Here is an 18,090-nt window from a genome sequence, read left to right on the forward strand (position 1 = left end):
GTGCCTTGTTCTCAGAATGGTACGTTGGCTGCTGCCATACTCTGTCAATGACCTGCTGTGGGTTCACACTGTCTGTGCTGATTGATGCGGAGATGGCCTCTTGTGACCTGAGCGAGTAGCTGGCAGCCAACAGCCCCATCCTGACACAGGTGTGGGTCTCCTGTCCTGACAGCAGACCCGCTATCATTCCAGCAACAAAGCTGTAAAGAAAAAACATGACGTTATTCAACAAAGAATTTGCAAAAAAAGAACCGGCAGTCTTTTGAAAAATATACAAGCTGTTTGGATGTCATGTGTTGATGGCCATGACCACCCGTTTTCATGCTGTAGGCAGCTGGGGCACACGGCACACCCGGGGAACGACCGTCACTAGCTGAAATGCACAATGAGGATGTTTCAAACATCAACCAACTCTTTTGTGTGGGAGTTTTGCAAAGTCTCGTGTTTTAGAAATGGATTAATGTTGAAGGCTAACCATTCATAAGGTGACCCAGGAGACTCTAAAATGAAAGGAGTAGCATGTGACAGATGCAAAGGCATGTAGGATATCCTGAGAAAGAAGAGCCAGTGAGCCAAGGGAGGAAGCAGAAATTGTCAAAAACATTCAGGAACTGTCAGTGTTTGTGATGGGCAGGTGGAGGGGACCGCGATAAACTATAAGAAGATGTAGCTAAAATTATTATATGGCAGCATAGTGTGCTGGAGCACTTGTGTGTCATTACAGGAAGGGACAGGACTAGGGCTTGTGCCCATTACTGCCTGCATGTTGTGAGTTCCCTCTCTTAAGACATACAAGTAAAGGGGGTGGGATACCTTGTGAAGATCAGAGGGTTTCCCACAAGGGACGGAGTGAAAATCTGAAGAAGAGTCCCATTTCCTTCTCCTGATGGGACACTTTATGTGTTTCCTGGAAGCCTGTTCCAAGATTATTGACAACCTGCTCATCAAGAGAATGCGGTGTGGTGTGGGCATAGTGAATAAAAGAGAGCTAGAAGCAATCTCCAGCCCTTGTTCATCCTCCCGCCAAAAAACCATCTCTTTAAAGTTAGACCCTTTTCCTTACTCAGTGAGGCTGAGCAATATTTTTGTTGCCCCACAGAATGATCATTGTCACAAATTAAAAAGTTGGGGGGGGGGGGGTTGGAGACGCATGTTTGGAATTCATCACTTTGTCAGAGGGAGAAGCAGGAAATTGAAGGGAGAGTTTACATTTCACTTGCAAAGCAACACTGGCAGAAGTGGGAGCAGGTCACCTCCTGATCAGGTACTGGGCATTACCTTACTTCTGTGATATGACTGCAGCTTACAAAATCAGTGCCTGGGGTTCAAATAATAATGGATAATTCTCTAACGTCACTGACTCACAAAGAAGGGATAATGGGCTAAAGTTTGTCACTTGTTAAGAGCATTTCAGAAGGATCTCTTCAATCTGAACTGACAGTCCTCACTGGATTCCGAACATTCAGTACTGAGCCAGTCTGCTTATTGTATTTTCAAACCTTGTTTAGATGCTGTTTCTGTTGCGTAATACAGATTCCAACATGTATCTTTTTAAGATATGTTAACCTGAAGGCAGCAGAGTGAAGAACTTTGGCATTCCAACATGGAGTGATAGACACAGGTGTGCGTGTGTTTGTTGTTTGTCACACAGAAAATTCCTCAATCTCAACTACACTGTAGTGAAGAGGTGCCAAGTCGGGCCCAGAACATATTGCAGAGAGAAAGATCACAACATTTCTTGTTAGTGCTGAGTGTGTAAAATGAGAGTGTGGGTGACCAGATGACATACTATGGCAAAATAGATTAAATGGGAGAACTGAGGGTACTATTTCAGTACAGTCCACTGAAATGAATAAACCATTACTGGGTGTCTCTGTGGCTCTGCGCTCGACATTCTGATGGTTGAGTTCTGTGTGTGAATTAACATCCTATTCTAATGTCTGTAGTGAAAAGTGGAGGTTTCCAAACTTAGCCTAGCCATGAGAGGAGGTGCAGAGTGACCCTCAGGATGGTCTGTGACACGACGTGGCCTAAAAATGAGAGACTAACTAATAGGGGGGAGGGGGAAGCAGAAAGAAAGAAATTCTGAAAACAATATTGTAGTATTGGCAAAATCCCTTTTTGTCCAATTAAGATGCCATCGATAGCCAACAGGTTTTCTTAATCGCCAAATAAGTAGAGAATATACATCAATGCTTTTGAATACCAAACTTATATGACAGCTCGACCTGACTGCATAACTCATGAGGAATGGAATCGCGAATGATTGATGATACTGGTTCCAGCGATTGGCTAAATGTTATATCTAACAAGTTGGTGACTCGTTTTCTCTTTATATCAAGGTAAAAAGAGAAATCCTTAGTTCTAAAAATGGCTAGTAAAATAGAAAATCAACACTAGGGATAAAAAGGTGAATCTGCCAGCAGGAGAGAAATAATTTGAAGCTGCAGCCATTGGATTGATGAGACACCATGGCGGAATTTTCTTCTGAGGGTAAAACGCTATCTGTTTATTCCCCATTGTTTTTCTTTCCTTGTCTCTTTGGGCCATGCAACAACTGAGACTGAGAAGCTGATGCTCGACCTGATCCCAGGCATCTGCCAATGTTATTTTGATCTTCGTCTGTAAGGGTGTAACAATCAGACTCAGATGGGGCAACTTTCAACTTTGTTGTCTGAAAATCAACGGAATTAAAATCAAACAGGTTCTATAAAGGATGGGTGATCTGCTCCACCAGGTTACCACCCAGGCAGTGGGATTGAAAATTACCTCCAGTGTCTCTGGGGTAGGAAAGGGAAAATACACCTAGGATCTCTGTTCCTCACTGCAATCCAATAACTCCAGTTTCCTTCTGCCTTCTACGATTTTTCTTGCCTACTCTCTATCAGCCTATAATTAAGAATTTACCCCTTCCCTTCTCCTGGCTGTCGGTAATTGCCACTGATTCAGGCTTCACCGTAACGCATTGCAGACATTTTCTAAACAGTAATCATTAGCCAGCATTTTCCATTTTGAAAACAGAGAGGATTAAAAATGTCAAACGAAACACCGCTTGCTTTTCTCGTATTAATTTCAGAGCATATGTTGTGGTTGCACTTAGGAACCTTTGTCGAGCCGGGACTGCCATTCCTAAGGACTAAAGAAGCTGCTGACAGTTGGAGCAGCTCAAGTTGAACCTGTTACAACAGAAGGTGCAAAATGAGCACCCACAGCACTGCGCACTCGAGCTCCATGCTCGAGTTTAACCCTTTCACACTCACAGAGTTCAACACAGTCTGCAGCTGCAGTAAACTCTGGATATCAAGTTCGGGGAAACATGGAAGCCATGTTGGAAATATTTACACAAGTAGAGAAGACCGTAGGAATGTGTTTGTCTATCCCTGAAACTACAACAATTTGCATTTATATAGTGCCTTTAACGTAGTAAAATTTCTCAAGGCGCTTCACAGGAGCGTAATCAGACATAAATTGACACCGAGCCAAAGAAGGAGACATTAGGATAGGTGACCAAACTCTTGGTGAAAGAGGTAGGTTTTGCACAGTGTCTAAAAAGAGGAGAGAGAAGTGGAGAGGCAAAGAGGTTTGGGGAAGGAATTCCAGAGCTTGGGGCCTAGACGGCTGTAATTACAGCCGCCAATGGTGGGGCGAAGGGAGTGGGGGATGTGCAAGAGGCCAGAGTTGCAGGAACGCAGAGTTTTCGGAGGGTTATTACACACCATTTTCCCAGAGGAGTGGGTGGATGGCAATCTGTTCAACAATTCTATTGGCCCTGAGGAGAGCAGTTCCTGGGAAGGATTGGCATGGGGGGAGGGGGGGTGACTTGCTCATTGAGTTTTTCTTTGTCCCCAATGGAACAGTGATTAATCTCTAATTACCATCTTGCTGAGTGGGATACTGAAATTCCAGAATTTGACATGGGGAATCAGAGGTGTGATCAGGTATTCTATCACCAAGCCATAGTCTTCTTGAAGAATTCCTCAATTTCAGAAGTTACTCATTTAACTCTAGAATCTGATGAAGCATCCACACTAACTCTAGTGTTACTGATAGAAAAGGTACTGACCCACATTGTGATTTTTGTTATCAGTGAGATTTTAAATAATTCATTTATAGGCTCTTCTGGTCAACTTGTACATTAAATAATAAACTGTGCAGGTTGTATATTTTTCTGACAGTACAACAACACCCAGAAACTGCTGTGCTGCTGGGACCTCAAGTTTGTCCGTAAGGGATGGAAGTTAGAAGTTTTCATTTGACATCAGAAACATATTGCCAAAGCTGTCATAAAAGTACCAGCGATGCTCATAACTGGGGTCTGACCTAATTAACTGGCCATGTTGCAGTTTCTCTACACTTTAGATGTCAAACCCAACAACTTCTTCGACAGCACCTCCCAAACCTACGACCTCTATCACCTAGAAGGACAAGAGCAGCAGGCACATGGGAACAACACCACCTGCACATTCCTCTCCAAGTCACATATCATCCTGACTTGGAAATATATCGCTGTTCCTTCATCGTCGTTGGGTCAAAATCCTGGAACTCCCTACCTAACAGCACTGTGGGAGAACCTTCACCACATGGACTGCAGCAGTTCAAGAAGGCAGCTCACCACCACCTTCTCAAGGGTAATTAGGGATGGGCAATAAATACTGGCCATGCCAGCAACGCCCACATCCCATAAAAAAAACTGAACACAGCATTAAAGCTTGTCCTGTCATGGCTGCCATCATCTTTACAGGAGCAAAACAAATGAAAGTTTAAGGAAAATCTAACTGTCGCCCATTTCAGTTCAGAGAACTGACTGTGCCGAAGTAAATAACATTACACACTGCTCTTGTTGGCACCAAATCTCACACAGTTGTCCATTACACAGACTTGTACATTGGTTACAGGTTCAATAAGTCACTAGCCACAGCTGGACCTATCTTTCTCCTTTTGTCAAAGCATCAACCCTTCAAATCATATAAACTTTATTGTAATCAAAAATGCAGTTAACAAAGGGATAGGAACAAAGAGTTTGATATAAACAGATGGAGGTTGTCAGATAGAATGAGTAAGCCTACTTCTTACTGATTCAAGTAGACGGTGGTTACCAGCAGAAGCTGTATCTGTGCACTGCAGACAACTGGCAGTCTGAAGTGTTCTATCATTTTTTTCCTCAGTTTATTATTCAGCATTTCATGCAGAGCCTGTGCAGGTGTTGGTACTGAAACCTGTCAGTGGTTCCTATTGTGCCTACCACAGCTGTTACAATAACGTTAGGTCTATCCCAAAGCCCTACTTGCAAACAGGGTGGCAAAACATGCTTTTTAAGTGTTAAAACACTTCAGTACTGGCTCTTCTTTAAAAAGGTAAAACTGTTTCACAAGTGCCTGCATGCCCTCTGATCATCTTGGTAATTCCCACCAACTCATTGGAAAGTTAAATAACATGACTTCACATCTTAAAGAAACATTATGAACTGGACCTGGAGTAAGGAGGGATTGTGGGAATGTCGATGTTCTGACATGAAAAATATCAATGGCGAAGTGGGACTGACTGTAATTATCAACGGTCAAATGATAATCTCTAGGTTTACTGTGGCAGTTCCACACCTCCTGTATTCTTTACCTGAATTTCCCTACTGTTAGCCATGGCATTAGTGTAGCTGTACCAAGCCAAGGACATACACTTGAGCTCATCCAAAACTCTGCTGCCCATATCCTAACTCGCACCAAGTCCCATTCAACCATTATCCCTAGGCTTGCTGACCTACATTGGCTCCTGGTCCGGCAACACCTCGATTTTAAAATTCTCATCCTTGTTTTCAAATCCCTTCATAGCCTTGCCCCTCTCTATCTCTATACTCTCTTCCAGCCCGACAACCCTTCGAGATCTCTATATTCCGCCAATTCTGGCCTCTTGCACATCCTCCATTTTAATCACTCCACTATTGGTGGCCGTAACTTCAGCTGCCTAGGCCCTAAGCTCTACATTCCCTCCCTAAAGCTCACTGCCTCTTTAACTATCTCCTCTTTTAAGATGCTTCTTAAAACCTACCTCTTTGAACAAGCTTTTGGCCACCTGTCCTAATATCCCCTTGTGTGGCTCAGTGTCAATGTTTGTTTAATAATTTCTCCTGTTAAGCGCCTTGGGACGTTTTACCACGTTAAACATGCTTATATAATTGCACGTTGTTGTTGCTGTTGCCCATGGGTTGGCAGGGAAATAATATATAAATAGATATAATATATAGTACAGGGCACACTACTTCCAAATCTCTGCAATGCCTGCTCTTGATCCAACTGTGGGGAAAAATACATTTAGCAAAAAAAACAAAACCATAAAAAGAAAAGCAATTCCCTTTGATCTTACTCAAGGACCATTGCTGATTCCATGCTCAGGATTGTCTGCTGTACATGGGCAAAGTAATGTATCAACTAACAATTACTGCATCTTGGCTCAGTTGTAGAACTCTTGCCTCTGAGTCAGAAGGTTGTGGGTTCAAATCCCACTCCAGAGATTTGAGTATAAAATCTAGACTGACACTTCAGTGGAATGCTGCATTGTCAGATTTTGGATGTTAAACTGAGGCTCTGTCTGCCCTCTCAGGTGCCTATAAAAGATCTTGGCACTATTTCGAAGAAGAGCAGGGGAGTTCTCCTGATGTCCTGGCCAATATTTATCTCTCAACCAACATCGCTTAAAAAAAACAGGTTATCTGGTCATTATCACATTGTTGTTTCTGGGACTTTGCTGTGCGCAAAGTGGCTGCAGTGTTTTCCCTACAACAGTGACCACACTTCAAAAGTACTTCATTGGCTGTAAAGTGCTTTGGGATGTCCTGAGGTCATAAAAGGTGCTATATAAATGCAAGTTCTTTCTTTCTTAGATTAATAAATGGCTGTTGAATTTGCACCATTCTCCATTAATACAGCCACATGCTGTTTCCTGTCTATGAATAACGTTCCTTTGATGCATTGAAAGCCATAGCTTGAAAACCTACATATTAAAAGGAGCTATCCCCTAATTATCATCAGTAAACATAACCCAAACTTTGCTTTTGGAAAACTTATCACAGCAGTTATTAAAAATAAACACAATGTTATTCATCTAATCTCTCTTCAATATTTCCAGCAAAGCCATTTAGGAACCAGACAACATTCACTTTTTTTAACTCTGCCTCTGACATTTGTCCCCTTATCTGAAAGGCAGTAGCTTAACTCCACTCAGTGCCTCCTCCTGATGATAAAGCTAATACTGAGGAGTCCCAGGGGCTGGGCTATGGCGAGACTGACTTCGGGAAGTTAACATGTAGAGAGTTGCAGGAGGGAATGAACACCTATCCTTGTTCTCTGTGGCAGGCTACAGTGGGGTAACAACAAGCTCTCCACTCTCCTGAGTCCACATTCACAGAACTGTATGTGCAGGATTTCCTACTGGTACCTGAGTTACCACTGTTCCTTCATCAGCATCAGAGACCTACGACTCTTGAGCACTGCAGAAATGGGGTTATGTTGCCCTTTCTTGTAAATGAAAGATTAGCAATATCAGACTGTCTCCCTGTGATATGTTTCTGTGGCCTTCACATTTCTCTGAAACACTGTGAGGTAATAATCTTTTCAGCTCCTAGATAATACTAACTCTATACAATTTTTATCTTCTATATGAGCGAGTAAACATGAGACTAATACCCCTCAAGAGTCAATCCAGTCCAGCGCATAAATACAGCAAGTCTGTTCACTTGTTAAGAGCAAGCTTAAAAAAGTAACTGCATCATTGAAATTATTCTGCCCACCACTGCACACTGCCCCCACAATACAAATGTAACTCACTGCATTAGCAGTGCTATTTGTTAGTCCTTCCTATTACATTGCTTCATCAGATCATGAACATAAGATACAGAATAAAGATCCATCTACAATATTCTCAATACGTATGAAATGCAGAGTAAAGTTCCTTTTGTTCTGTCCTGTTGGATACTCTCAGGTCAGGTACTGCATGAGTTAGATGCAGGATGAACCTCTCTTCACAATGCTCCAACAATGTGTTTTCACCTCAAAAGGGCAACTCGACTACACCAAAGCAACATTTCCATTGCTCACAGCAGCCATTCAAAGGATCTCTCTGACTGTTAATTAGTGTCAAATGGTGAACAGAAGTATGTATGTTTGTGAGTATAGACTTTCACCCACTAGGAACTGTGCTAAAACTGCCTCAACTCATTCACCTCAAATCCTTATTATCTATGTGTCTGGGCAGGATGTGAAGCCCAGGACCATGAGGTGAAAGGCCAGTACTTTAATGGATTAGAGAGCATGGCTCTTCTTTCTACATTATTTCAGCACCTGCCTGAAACCATTCTCATTTCAACAAAATGAAACCTGCCTGAAAGTACAACTGAAGCAGCTATTTCTACATTGTTTTAAAATTATAATATGGAAATTGCAGAAGCAAAGCCAAGAGATTTATTTCTTCCCACAATTTCGTAATTTCTTGTCTCTACTTTTTGGGGACCGCGTGATCTTTGCAAGACTGCACAAGGAACACTGATAGAGCTGAAATGTAGGAAAATATGACATCAGTGTTTGTACAGAGATTATATCAACTATTGCACCTGTAGTTAAGGACATTGTGATGGGATATTTAATTTAATATTTTGTATCTAGGTGTTTACCAATACGCAAACCACCCAATTATTACCACAGTGAATGAAAAAGTCTGTTCCCTGAGGCCAGGCAACATTCGCTCCCACTTTCTTAGCCCATCTCCGACACAGAAAGGAAAATCTTTATAGCACTTAATTTATGGGAAACCGCATGCTGGTCTCAGTGATAAATTACGAAAGTGTATCCAATTTTATGAATTTTTGTTCCTGCCTCCTGTCGTTGAGCTGACAACTTGTTGGGGGTACAGTTTCTTAGGCCCTAGCAGGCCTTCAGTATCTCACTCAAGAGACGCCATTCTTCATGCATCATGCTAGACAGTGAGAATTGACAGTTTATTTGACCAGAAAGAGGGGACAGGATGTGAGGGGAAGACCACAGAGATACAAATTCAGTAAGGATTACTAGATAGCAATCACACTGGGAAACTATCCCAAGGATGCTGTGGTCAATTTAACATACTGTCGGAGAGAAATATCGGCCAGTCTCAATTTAACACACGGTTGGAGAGAAATATCAGCCGGTCTCAATTTAACACACTGTCGGAGAGCAATATCAGCCGGTCTCAATTCAACACACGGTCGGACAGCAATATCAGCCGGTCTCAATTTAACACACGGTCGGACAGCAATATCAGCTGGTCTCAATTCAACACACGGTCGGAGAGCAATATCTGCCGGTCCCAATTTAACACATGGTCGGAGAGCAATATCAGCTGGTCTCAATTCAACACACGGTCGGAGAGCAATATCAGCTGGTCTCAATTCAACACACGGTCGGAGAGCAATATCTGCCGGTCTCAATTTAACACATGGTCGGAGAGCAATATCAGCCTGTCTCAATTTAACACACGGTCGGAGAGCAATATCAGCTGGTCTCAATTCAACACACGGTCGGAGAGCAATATCAGCCTGTCTCAATTTAACACACGGTCGGAGAGCAATATCTGCCGGTCTCAATTTAACACACGGTCGGAGAGCAATATCAGCCTGTCTCAATTTAACACACGGTCGGAGAGCAATATCAGCCGGTCTCAATTTAACACATGGTCGGAGAGCAATATCAGCTGGTCTCAATTCAACACACGGTCGGAGAGCAATATCAGCTGGTCTCAATTCAACACATGGTCGGAGAGCAATATCAGCCGGTCCCAATTTAACACATGGTCGGAGAGCAATATCAGCTGGTCTCAATTCAACACACGGTCGGAGAGCAATATCTGCCGGTTCCAATTTAACACACGGTCGGAGAGCAATATCAGCTGGTCCCAATTTAACACATGGTCGGAGAGCAATATCAGCCTGTCTCAATTTAACACACGGTCGGAGAGCAATATCAGCTGGTCTCAATTCAACACACGGTCGGAGAGCAATATCAGCTGGTCTCAATTCAACACATGGTCGGAGAGCAATATCTGCCGGTCCCAATTTAACACATGGTCGGAGAGCAATATCAGCCGGTTCCAATTTAACACACGGTCGGAGAGCAATATCTGCCAGTCCCAATTTAACACATGGTCGGAGAGCAATATCAGCCGGTCCCAATTTAACACATGGTCGGAGAGCAATATCTGCCGGTCCCAATTCAACACATTATCAGAGAGCAATATCAGCCGGTCCCAATTCAACACATTATCAGAGAGCAATATCAGCCGGTCCCAATTTAACACATTATCAGAGAGCAATATCAGCCGGTCCCAATTTAACACATGGTTGGTGAGCAATATCTGCCGGTCCCAATTTAACACATGGTCGGTGAGCAATATCTGCCGGTCCCAATTTAACACATGGTCGGTGAGCAATATCTGCCAGTTCCAATTTAACACATGGTCGGAGAGCAACATCTGCCAGTTCCAATTTAACACTGTCAGAGAACAATATCTGCCGGTCCCAATTTAACACATTGTCGGAAAGCAATATTAGCCAGTCTCAATTTAATACTCTGTCAGACAGCAATATCAGCTGTTCTCAAATTACCACACTGTCGAACAGTAAGATCAGCCAATCTGAATTTAACATACTGTCTGAAAGCACTATCAGCTAATGGACAGAGCAATGTGGAACTTTACAAATTAATGGATAGAGTAGCATAGAACTGTATAAACCAATTGACAGAGCAGTGTAGAACTGTATTAATTGGTGGATAAAAAAAGCATAGAACCTTATTAATAGGTGGACAGGGCAATGTGAATCATTAAAAACCCATCTTAGCAGGATGAGGTTATGTGTACAATCTATCAAAGTAATGGACGGAAAGAAGTATGCAACAAAACTGACTACTAGAACTATATGATAAAACTAGACAAGGGAGCTAAAAAATATAAGCATGATAAAACAATGTGACAGAACTATTCAACACAACTGATAACAGAGCTGTTGAAGTGAAAGAGCTCTCCTGATCCATAATTATTGACATTTACTCAGTGGAGTGGGAGAGTTTGTGCCTGAAGAATTCTGGGAAAACTCAACTTCCTGTGATGGAAATTGGTCAGACAATGCAAAAGCCATTGGAAGTGTGAGACTTGGTGCAGAGGGAGTTTTAAAAGATTACAAGAAAGAGTCTGACTGAAGATCAGTAAACCACTGGATTTCTACAGAATAATAGAGAAAAGGGAGAAAGATATTTAATGAGAGAGGCCTTGAAGAAATGACATTTTGGTGGCTGCTCAGTGGATGAAGGCCTGGATCTTCTCTGTTAATGTTGGGAGTAGTTCTACATAATAAACTGGTTTAATACCATTGCATAAGCCAAAGTTTGTCACTGTAACTGGGCTGTACCACTATGAGCCAGAGAAGAGGAACCAGAGATCTTGGGAATGTTGACTATCCATCCTTCACACTATATACTGAATCCGGCTGGACAGTGTTTTATAAAATACAGTGTGATTCTTCCCTCCTTCGTGCTCTATCCTGTGATAAAATATTTCTGGTTGCTAAAGCAACATGGTGCTTGAAGATCTATAGCCAAGGATTCCAGGTACTTGATCATTTCTTGCTTCATAACCTTACAATTCACGTATATAAGATGCTGTAAACTCTTTTCAAAATGCCTTAAAGGGAACCAGACAAAGTGTGGCCTATTAATGATAGTGTGAAAGCAGGAGATCCTGCAAGGGCTATGCACCACTTCGAGACTATTCAAGAATTGTTACGTACTGACTTAAGAGCTTGGGTTTAACTTGTATGATTCTGTTAGAGTAATCTTAGGATGAAAGAAAGTCTACTTGTGTTTTTAAAAGTCAATTTCAATCCACACTGAGCTCTGCAAAGACTTAGCCAAGTGTCACAAAGTGAATCAGTACTGATGTGCAGCTTAGTGGTAAAGACATTCACAAGAAGAAACAGTCTCTTGGAAAGGAATAGTAATGAGCTAGTGCTAATGCACTGGTTTGTAGTGGGGTTAATTCATTCATTGCTCCTTTAGAAATATTTATGAAACTGATCCACTTAAAACAGTTTAACCTCATGTATTAGGGAAGTTTGGACATCCACCAAATTTCTCATCATTAGATTGATATTTTCTAATAACCTATAAAAACTTTTTTTTTCATCCTAGCATACATTTTCCATCCAATTTAGCACCATTTGCAGTACATGATTGAATTTAAGGTCCTGTGAAAGTAGAAACCCCTACAACTCTAGTATTAAGTCAAATGAAATTCAAGTGTTAAAATGTAAAATTTGGCTTCATTTCTGCCTCTTCAGCCCACTTAAATGCATTTTAGTTTTAGTGTTCTCTGTAATATAATGATGAAAATGTATGCTAGGATGAAAAAAAAAGTTTTTATAGGTTATTAGAAAATATCAATCTAATGATGAGAAATTTGGTGGATGTCCAAACTTCCCTAATACATGAGGTTAAACTGTTTTAAGTGGATCAGTTTCATAAATATTTCTAAAGGAGCAATGAATGAATTAACCCCACTACAAACCAGTGCATTAGCACTAGCTCATTACTATTCCTTTCCAAGAGACTGTTTCTTCTTGTGAATGTCTTTACCACTAAGCTGCACATCAGTACTGATTCAGGGCAATGGCATCTCCCGTAATCCAGCCAATGCTGCAGTCCACCCCTCCAATGTTTCTTAATTAAAATAACATTTTCTTGTTGTGCAGTTGTTTTGTTTTATTTTTTGGTTCCAATATACGTTTCTCTACAATTTTCTTTCTTTCCTTCCATTTCTCCTCTCCCGAACCTCTCTTTTTCTACCATCTTGCAGATCTCTTCTGTAACTGCGGGCAATCCTATGATTGAACCGTTGCTGGATCCCCCTGTCATAGATCTCATCATCCTTTTCCCAGAAGACTCAACCAGAAACACTTCAAGTCTCACTTCCATGATGGATAGGATCAGGAAACTCGATAATGGATAGGATCAGGAAACTCGATAATGGATAGGATCAGGAAACTATCAGGATACAAAACTGACTAGGGCAAATCTCAAGTCATAACTGTGCCACAGTATCACTTCCATCTATATGCTTATCTTGTAACATTTGTGCAAATAGGACACACATACTCTGGAGATAAAAGGAGCAATGTGCCTTTGAGACGTGGTTCAGCTGATTATCAGTCACCTTGTCAAGTATACTGGGATGGCTTTACACTTATCATGTTAAATCAGAATCGGGCATCTCAGAAGGGTGGTAATTAAAGGGCCAATTAGTCCTTCCAGTTATGGACAAATAATTCTTATCCTTCAGCTGGTTCACTGGGTGATGGGGAGGTTGTAGGAGATGTTACATGATGAGGGCCTTGTGCACCATTTCCCCTCATCTGTGTATAATATACTGGACGTGGTGCCCAAACTACAGTATGGACTTTGTTAGATTAAGATTCAGATGATTAAATGGATTTGGTGGGGCTAGATTAAGAGGCTCAATCGTTTTAACCTTATCCCAGAATGGAATGCCGATCTGGAGCAGTGGTTGGAAACGTAGAGTGGCACATGGAGAGGTGGAGGGAACCTTTGTCTGCCCCCTTTGGGAATGTGACAGGGTGACTTCCTCCTTCTGTAAAAAACAGCCATTAACAAGTCAGCTAAAATGGCTCCTTGAGATTCCTCTTCCTCCCAATGGGAGAGTGCTGCCTTCCCCTCAGCCTTTCCCCATGGTAGCACAGTAGAGATTGGAAACTTGGCATTGAGCAGGAGGACAGCAGAACATTTTGGCACAGCATGTTGGTGCCCCATGGCACTGTACTGCCAAGAGTTCAACGTTATTTTAAGCGGACAGAAATCAAGCAAGTGCTATTTCAGCAATTGGATCCTGTTAATTCTGTGTCAGTGCTCACAATTCAGATATAATTGTTAAAGCATAAATTTCATGCTGTGTCAGAGAGATGAAGCACAAGTCCAAAATTTTGGAAGCATCCCATGCTAATTTTTTTTTGAGTCTAGGATCAGGTCGGAACACTAGGTTTTGTGACAATCTCTCAATAACTTTTGAAGTTAGGCAGCACATTGCTGGTGCACTGTCACTTGTCTAAAGAGTGTGTATCCCCTTACACTCTAATGACTGGACTACACTTTATGAAGCTTGCTGAAAGCTTGGTGAGATGACAGTTACTTGTACACCTGCTAAATGAATTCCAAGGCTTTTCCAAGCAGATCAATTTTCAAAACCTAGTATAGAGTGACAGGGCACTTTTGAAGTTTGGTTAAAACCAGTATACTGGTTTTTAAAGGGCTCTGCTCTCATCATAAGGTGTTTGGCTAACTTTTAATGTTTGAGGACAGCAAAGATCCAATAGATCTGCACACCATTTTTGTCCTTATGATACCATGCAAGGCACAATGACTTATTTCAGTGCAATTTATGTCGCTGAGTTGTACATTTGTAAACAAACCAAAACAGGTTTGCCAAAGATCTTTTTATAAAGGATCCCTTGAGTTATTGAATTGACAATAACATGCAGGCAGATGGATGGAGAGTAGATAACATCATAGTGGACAATGAAGACTGGAAGTAAGAACTCTGGTAACAAAATTAAGACAACTAAATGAGAGGTCAGGCCTATGAAGAGACGTCTGGGACAGTGCCAAGGATGACCATTCATCTTCAAACCCTGGGTCTGAATCCATCCCAGGCTAATGAAATCAAAGTCTTTTCTATCTCTGCTGGCTGTAAAGATTCCATGTGAAAATGAGTTTGAGCAACATCAACTCAAAACTGACCATAACTTCACTGTCTTACTTGAGTTATGTGGATTGCTAGTGTGACAAATGGAAGTGTTACATTAATGCAACAGTGGGTGGTTTTCTTGGGTTGGAATAAAGGCACATTATTGGGACAGAGAATAAAAAAGCTTTGGTCTGCATGTAACCTGTGCTACACCTAGCCTGGAATCACTAAATGCTGCCACAACAACTACTTGCATTTATTTAGTGCCTTTGACATAGAAATACGTCCCAAGGTGCTTCACAGAGCTGTAAGGAGAAACTGACGCCAAGCCAAAGAAGGAGATATTAAGAGGGTGACCAAAAGCTTGGTCAAATCAAAGAGGTAGATCTTAAGGAGGGTCTGAAAGGAGAGGAATGTGGACAGACGGAGAGGGCTGGGTGGGGGATTTCCATGGCATGGGGCCTAGATGGCTGAAAGCTCGGCCTTCAAAGGTAGGGCGACGGGAGGTGGATGGAGAGTTTGAGGGAAGCGTTGTAGGGATGGAGGAGTTTATGGAAATCAGGAGTGGGAAGGCCATGACAGGATTTATAAATAGGATGAGAATTTTAAATTTGAGGTATTGGGGCACTGGGAGCCAATGTATATCAGTGAAAACTGGGGTTATGGGTGAATGGGACTTGGTGCAGGATAGGATATGGACAGCAGAGTGTTTGGTGAGGTGAAATTTATGGAAGGTGGAGGTCGGGGGGCTGTTGCGGAGAGCATTGGAATAGTCGAGTCTGGAGGTGACAAAGCATGAATGAGGGTTTCAGTGGCACATAGACTGAGGTCAGAGCAGATGCAAAGAATGTTAAGAAGGTGGAAGTAGGCAGTCTTTGTGAGGCGGTGAGCTTGGAGAGGGCATGGAGGGAGATGTGAGAGAAACTAGAGAGACATGGGAGTTTAGGGCTATGACAGGAGGGGAACTGGGAGGAGGTTTGGCTTGATGGGCAAGGAGAAGGGGGAAGCAGCAGAGGAAAGAGACCAGATGATTTCAAAGAACCAATGAACAAAGAATCCAGGAGCTCCTTGCACTTGCTGGAGGTGAGGGTGGAGGGAACAGGGCTTTAAGGAGGCAGTTGGTTGTGCAGCCAACATTCCCCACTTCACTGACCCAATTCATTTATTTTTTGAAACAGGAAAATCTGTAGAGCCTTTGTCTCTATTAATTCAAACCTCATTCTTACCCAATCTGAGATTGGATTTCGCAAGGCTGGCAGTTGAAGAAGAAAAATACCGTAAGCTTCCTTTACCTTACGTTATAGAAATAATAATTCACTAATAATTACAAGTCAATTTTAAAAGTTGAAAGAGAAAACTCCAGTTGACCATCAGTACTAAGATTTATTAAAAAAATGACATTATGCAGCGGTGCGGAGGCCAGTGATCTGAGATTACTGCCTAAGGATTTAACAAACGTATGCGTAAGTTGCTGAGTTTCACATTTTTGAAACCGCAGACATATTAGCATCCAATGAATGCGTTTAGGTGGATGGGAGCGATTAACAAAAAGTGCAGGCTTAAGCACAGCAAGATCCGTTGCTATTGCCGTGATGACAAACAGTGAAAAACATTGACTGTGGTGAGCAAGGAGGAACCAAGAATGTTTGAGAGGGAATTAAGGAAGACAAATGTGACAGGAAGGCAAAGAATACAGAGAGGCATAGGCACGAACAGCATTCTTATAGAAAATACTTCTGTGTTATATTTTATCACTGGAGCCTAACTCTGCCTATAAGGCCTACAAGCAAATAAGGTGCAACTCCAATTCGCTTTCAAATGTTTAATTCCATTTAATATGAATTAACCATAAAACTCTTCATTTATCAAGAATTCAGTTATAAATTAAAATAAATTCAATGCACCGTCACTTTAGGCTTCTTTTCTTAAAATGTGAAACACGATCTGGAGCGATTTGTTTTAATGTGGCTGCAGTTCGGTCAAGTGTAGATCACCAAGGGATGTACATGTTTGAGGGAATTCTGGGATGCAAACCGATGATCGGTTAGTTCCAAGAAGAAGAACACAATCTACCACCTCATTGATTAGAGAAAGTGGCTGTTAATGTGTTGTGTTACAGATGGCAGCAATGATGAACGTTTCAGTGTGCTGAGGGGCTTCGGGCTGATTACTGCCCTCAGTCCTCTGCTCCACACACCACGTGCTCTGATATTCATTAGAACTCTAGCCAAAAGCGCATCGGGCAGGAATTTTGCAGCTTCAGTTTTGTAACTAGGGTGTTTTGCACCACATTCAGACTATATATAAATTACTTTTCTAGAATGTTTTATTTTACGCAATTATGTACATTTCGACCAGTTTGGATAGATCCTGATGACGCCTTTGCTGTGAGTTGGCTTAACTGTACAGCTTCCATTAATCCCGAGTAAATTCGCTCTGAACTGCTGCCAGGTTTTGAGCCTGCGGAGCCACAAGGCTTGCAGAGGATAAAGGAGCACATCTCCCTCGCAGGCAGCCGAAACCCCCCAACAAAATGATGCCTGGTTGTTTCCAGTCAAGCTATACTGAGGGAAACCAGCACGTCACACAAGCGCTGTCCAGACCTCTTTGAAGTGGACCTTGCCAGTGCTGTACACGTCCAGTGGTAACAGTGGTAATGCTGGTGAGTGCAGTGAATAGGCTGTCACCGATTGTGGGCAATGCAAACTTTCTTCTTCCAAATTCTAATACAATTATGAACTTGTAAGGAAATAAGGGTATTTACGGAACGGAACACGTTTTCTTTTTTTATACCCAGTTGCACCGTCTAGCACTCCCAGGTGAGGTATAGCATGAGTTAGAGACAGAGCAAAGCTCCGTCTACATTGCCCCATCAAGCACTCCCTGATCAAGTATAGGATGTGCCACTATAGGATTTTCGTGTCCCTAATGCTCAACTTGCACTTCAAAATGGAGTGGTAACTAGACCAAAATAACAACAGGTTGAAGCTCCGACTTACCACTTTGCTACTTATGATTGCTGCCCTCTTGGATTTTTGGGTAGACCTTGATCTAGGGAGTTGGAGCTCCCACTGGAAATGGGCAGCAACCTAATGAATGTTAATCAAGGTCAGATGACTTAGTTACAACTCCACAATGCTATTTTTGTCTCGACCTGCTGGATTATCGCCCGTTCCTGTCCTCGGCCACTAAACATGGGCGGTAGAAGTCGGGAGGTAGCCATTTTAAGTGTACATTAAAGGGATCCTCAGCTCATTAGGAGAAACTGAATGCAGATGGGGCACACTTTTTTATGCTAGTCACTTGTGGATTTTGAGGCTT

General features: G+C 42.1%; 1 protein-coding gene across 1 annotated transcript in view; it reads right to left on the reverse strand.

Annotated features, from left to right (window-relative positions):
* zgc:136858 (uncharacterized protein LOC678543 homolog) overlaps nt 1-18,090 on the reverse strand; it is a 65,245-nt gene that overhangs the window by 482 nt on the left and 46,673 nt on the right. The window contains 1 exon segment of the mRNA XM_068000088.1: nt 2-200. Within this exon segment, the coding sequence (XP_067856189.1) occupies nt 2-200 (199 nt within the window).

The sequence above is a fragment of the Heptranchias perlo genome, chromosome 18 (assembly GCF_035084215.1).
Source record: "Heptranchias perlo isolate sHepPer1 chromosome 18, sHepPer1.hap1, whole genome shotgun sequence".
Lineage (NCBI taxonomy): Eukaryota > Metazoa > Chordata > Chondrichthyes > Hexanchiformes > Hexanchidae > Heptranchias > Heptranchias perlo.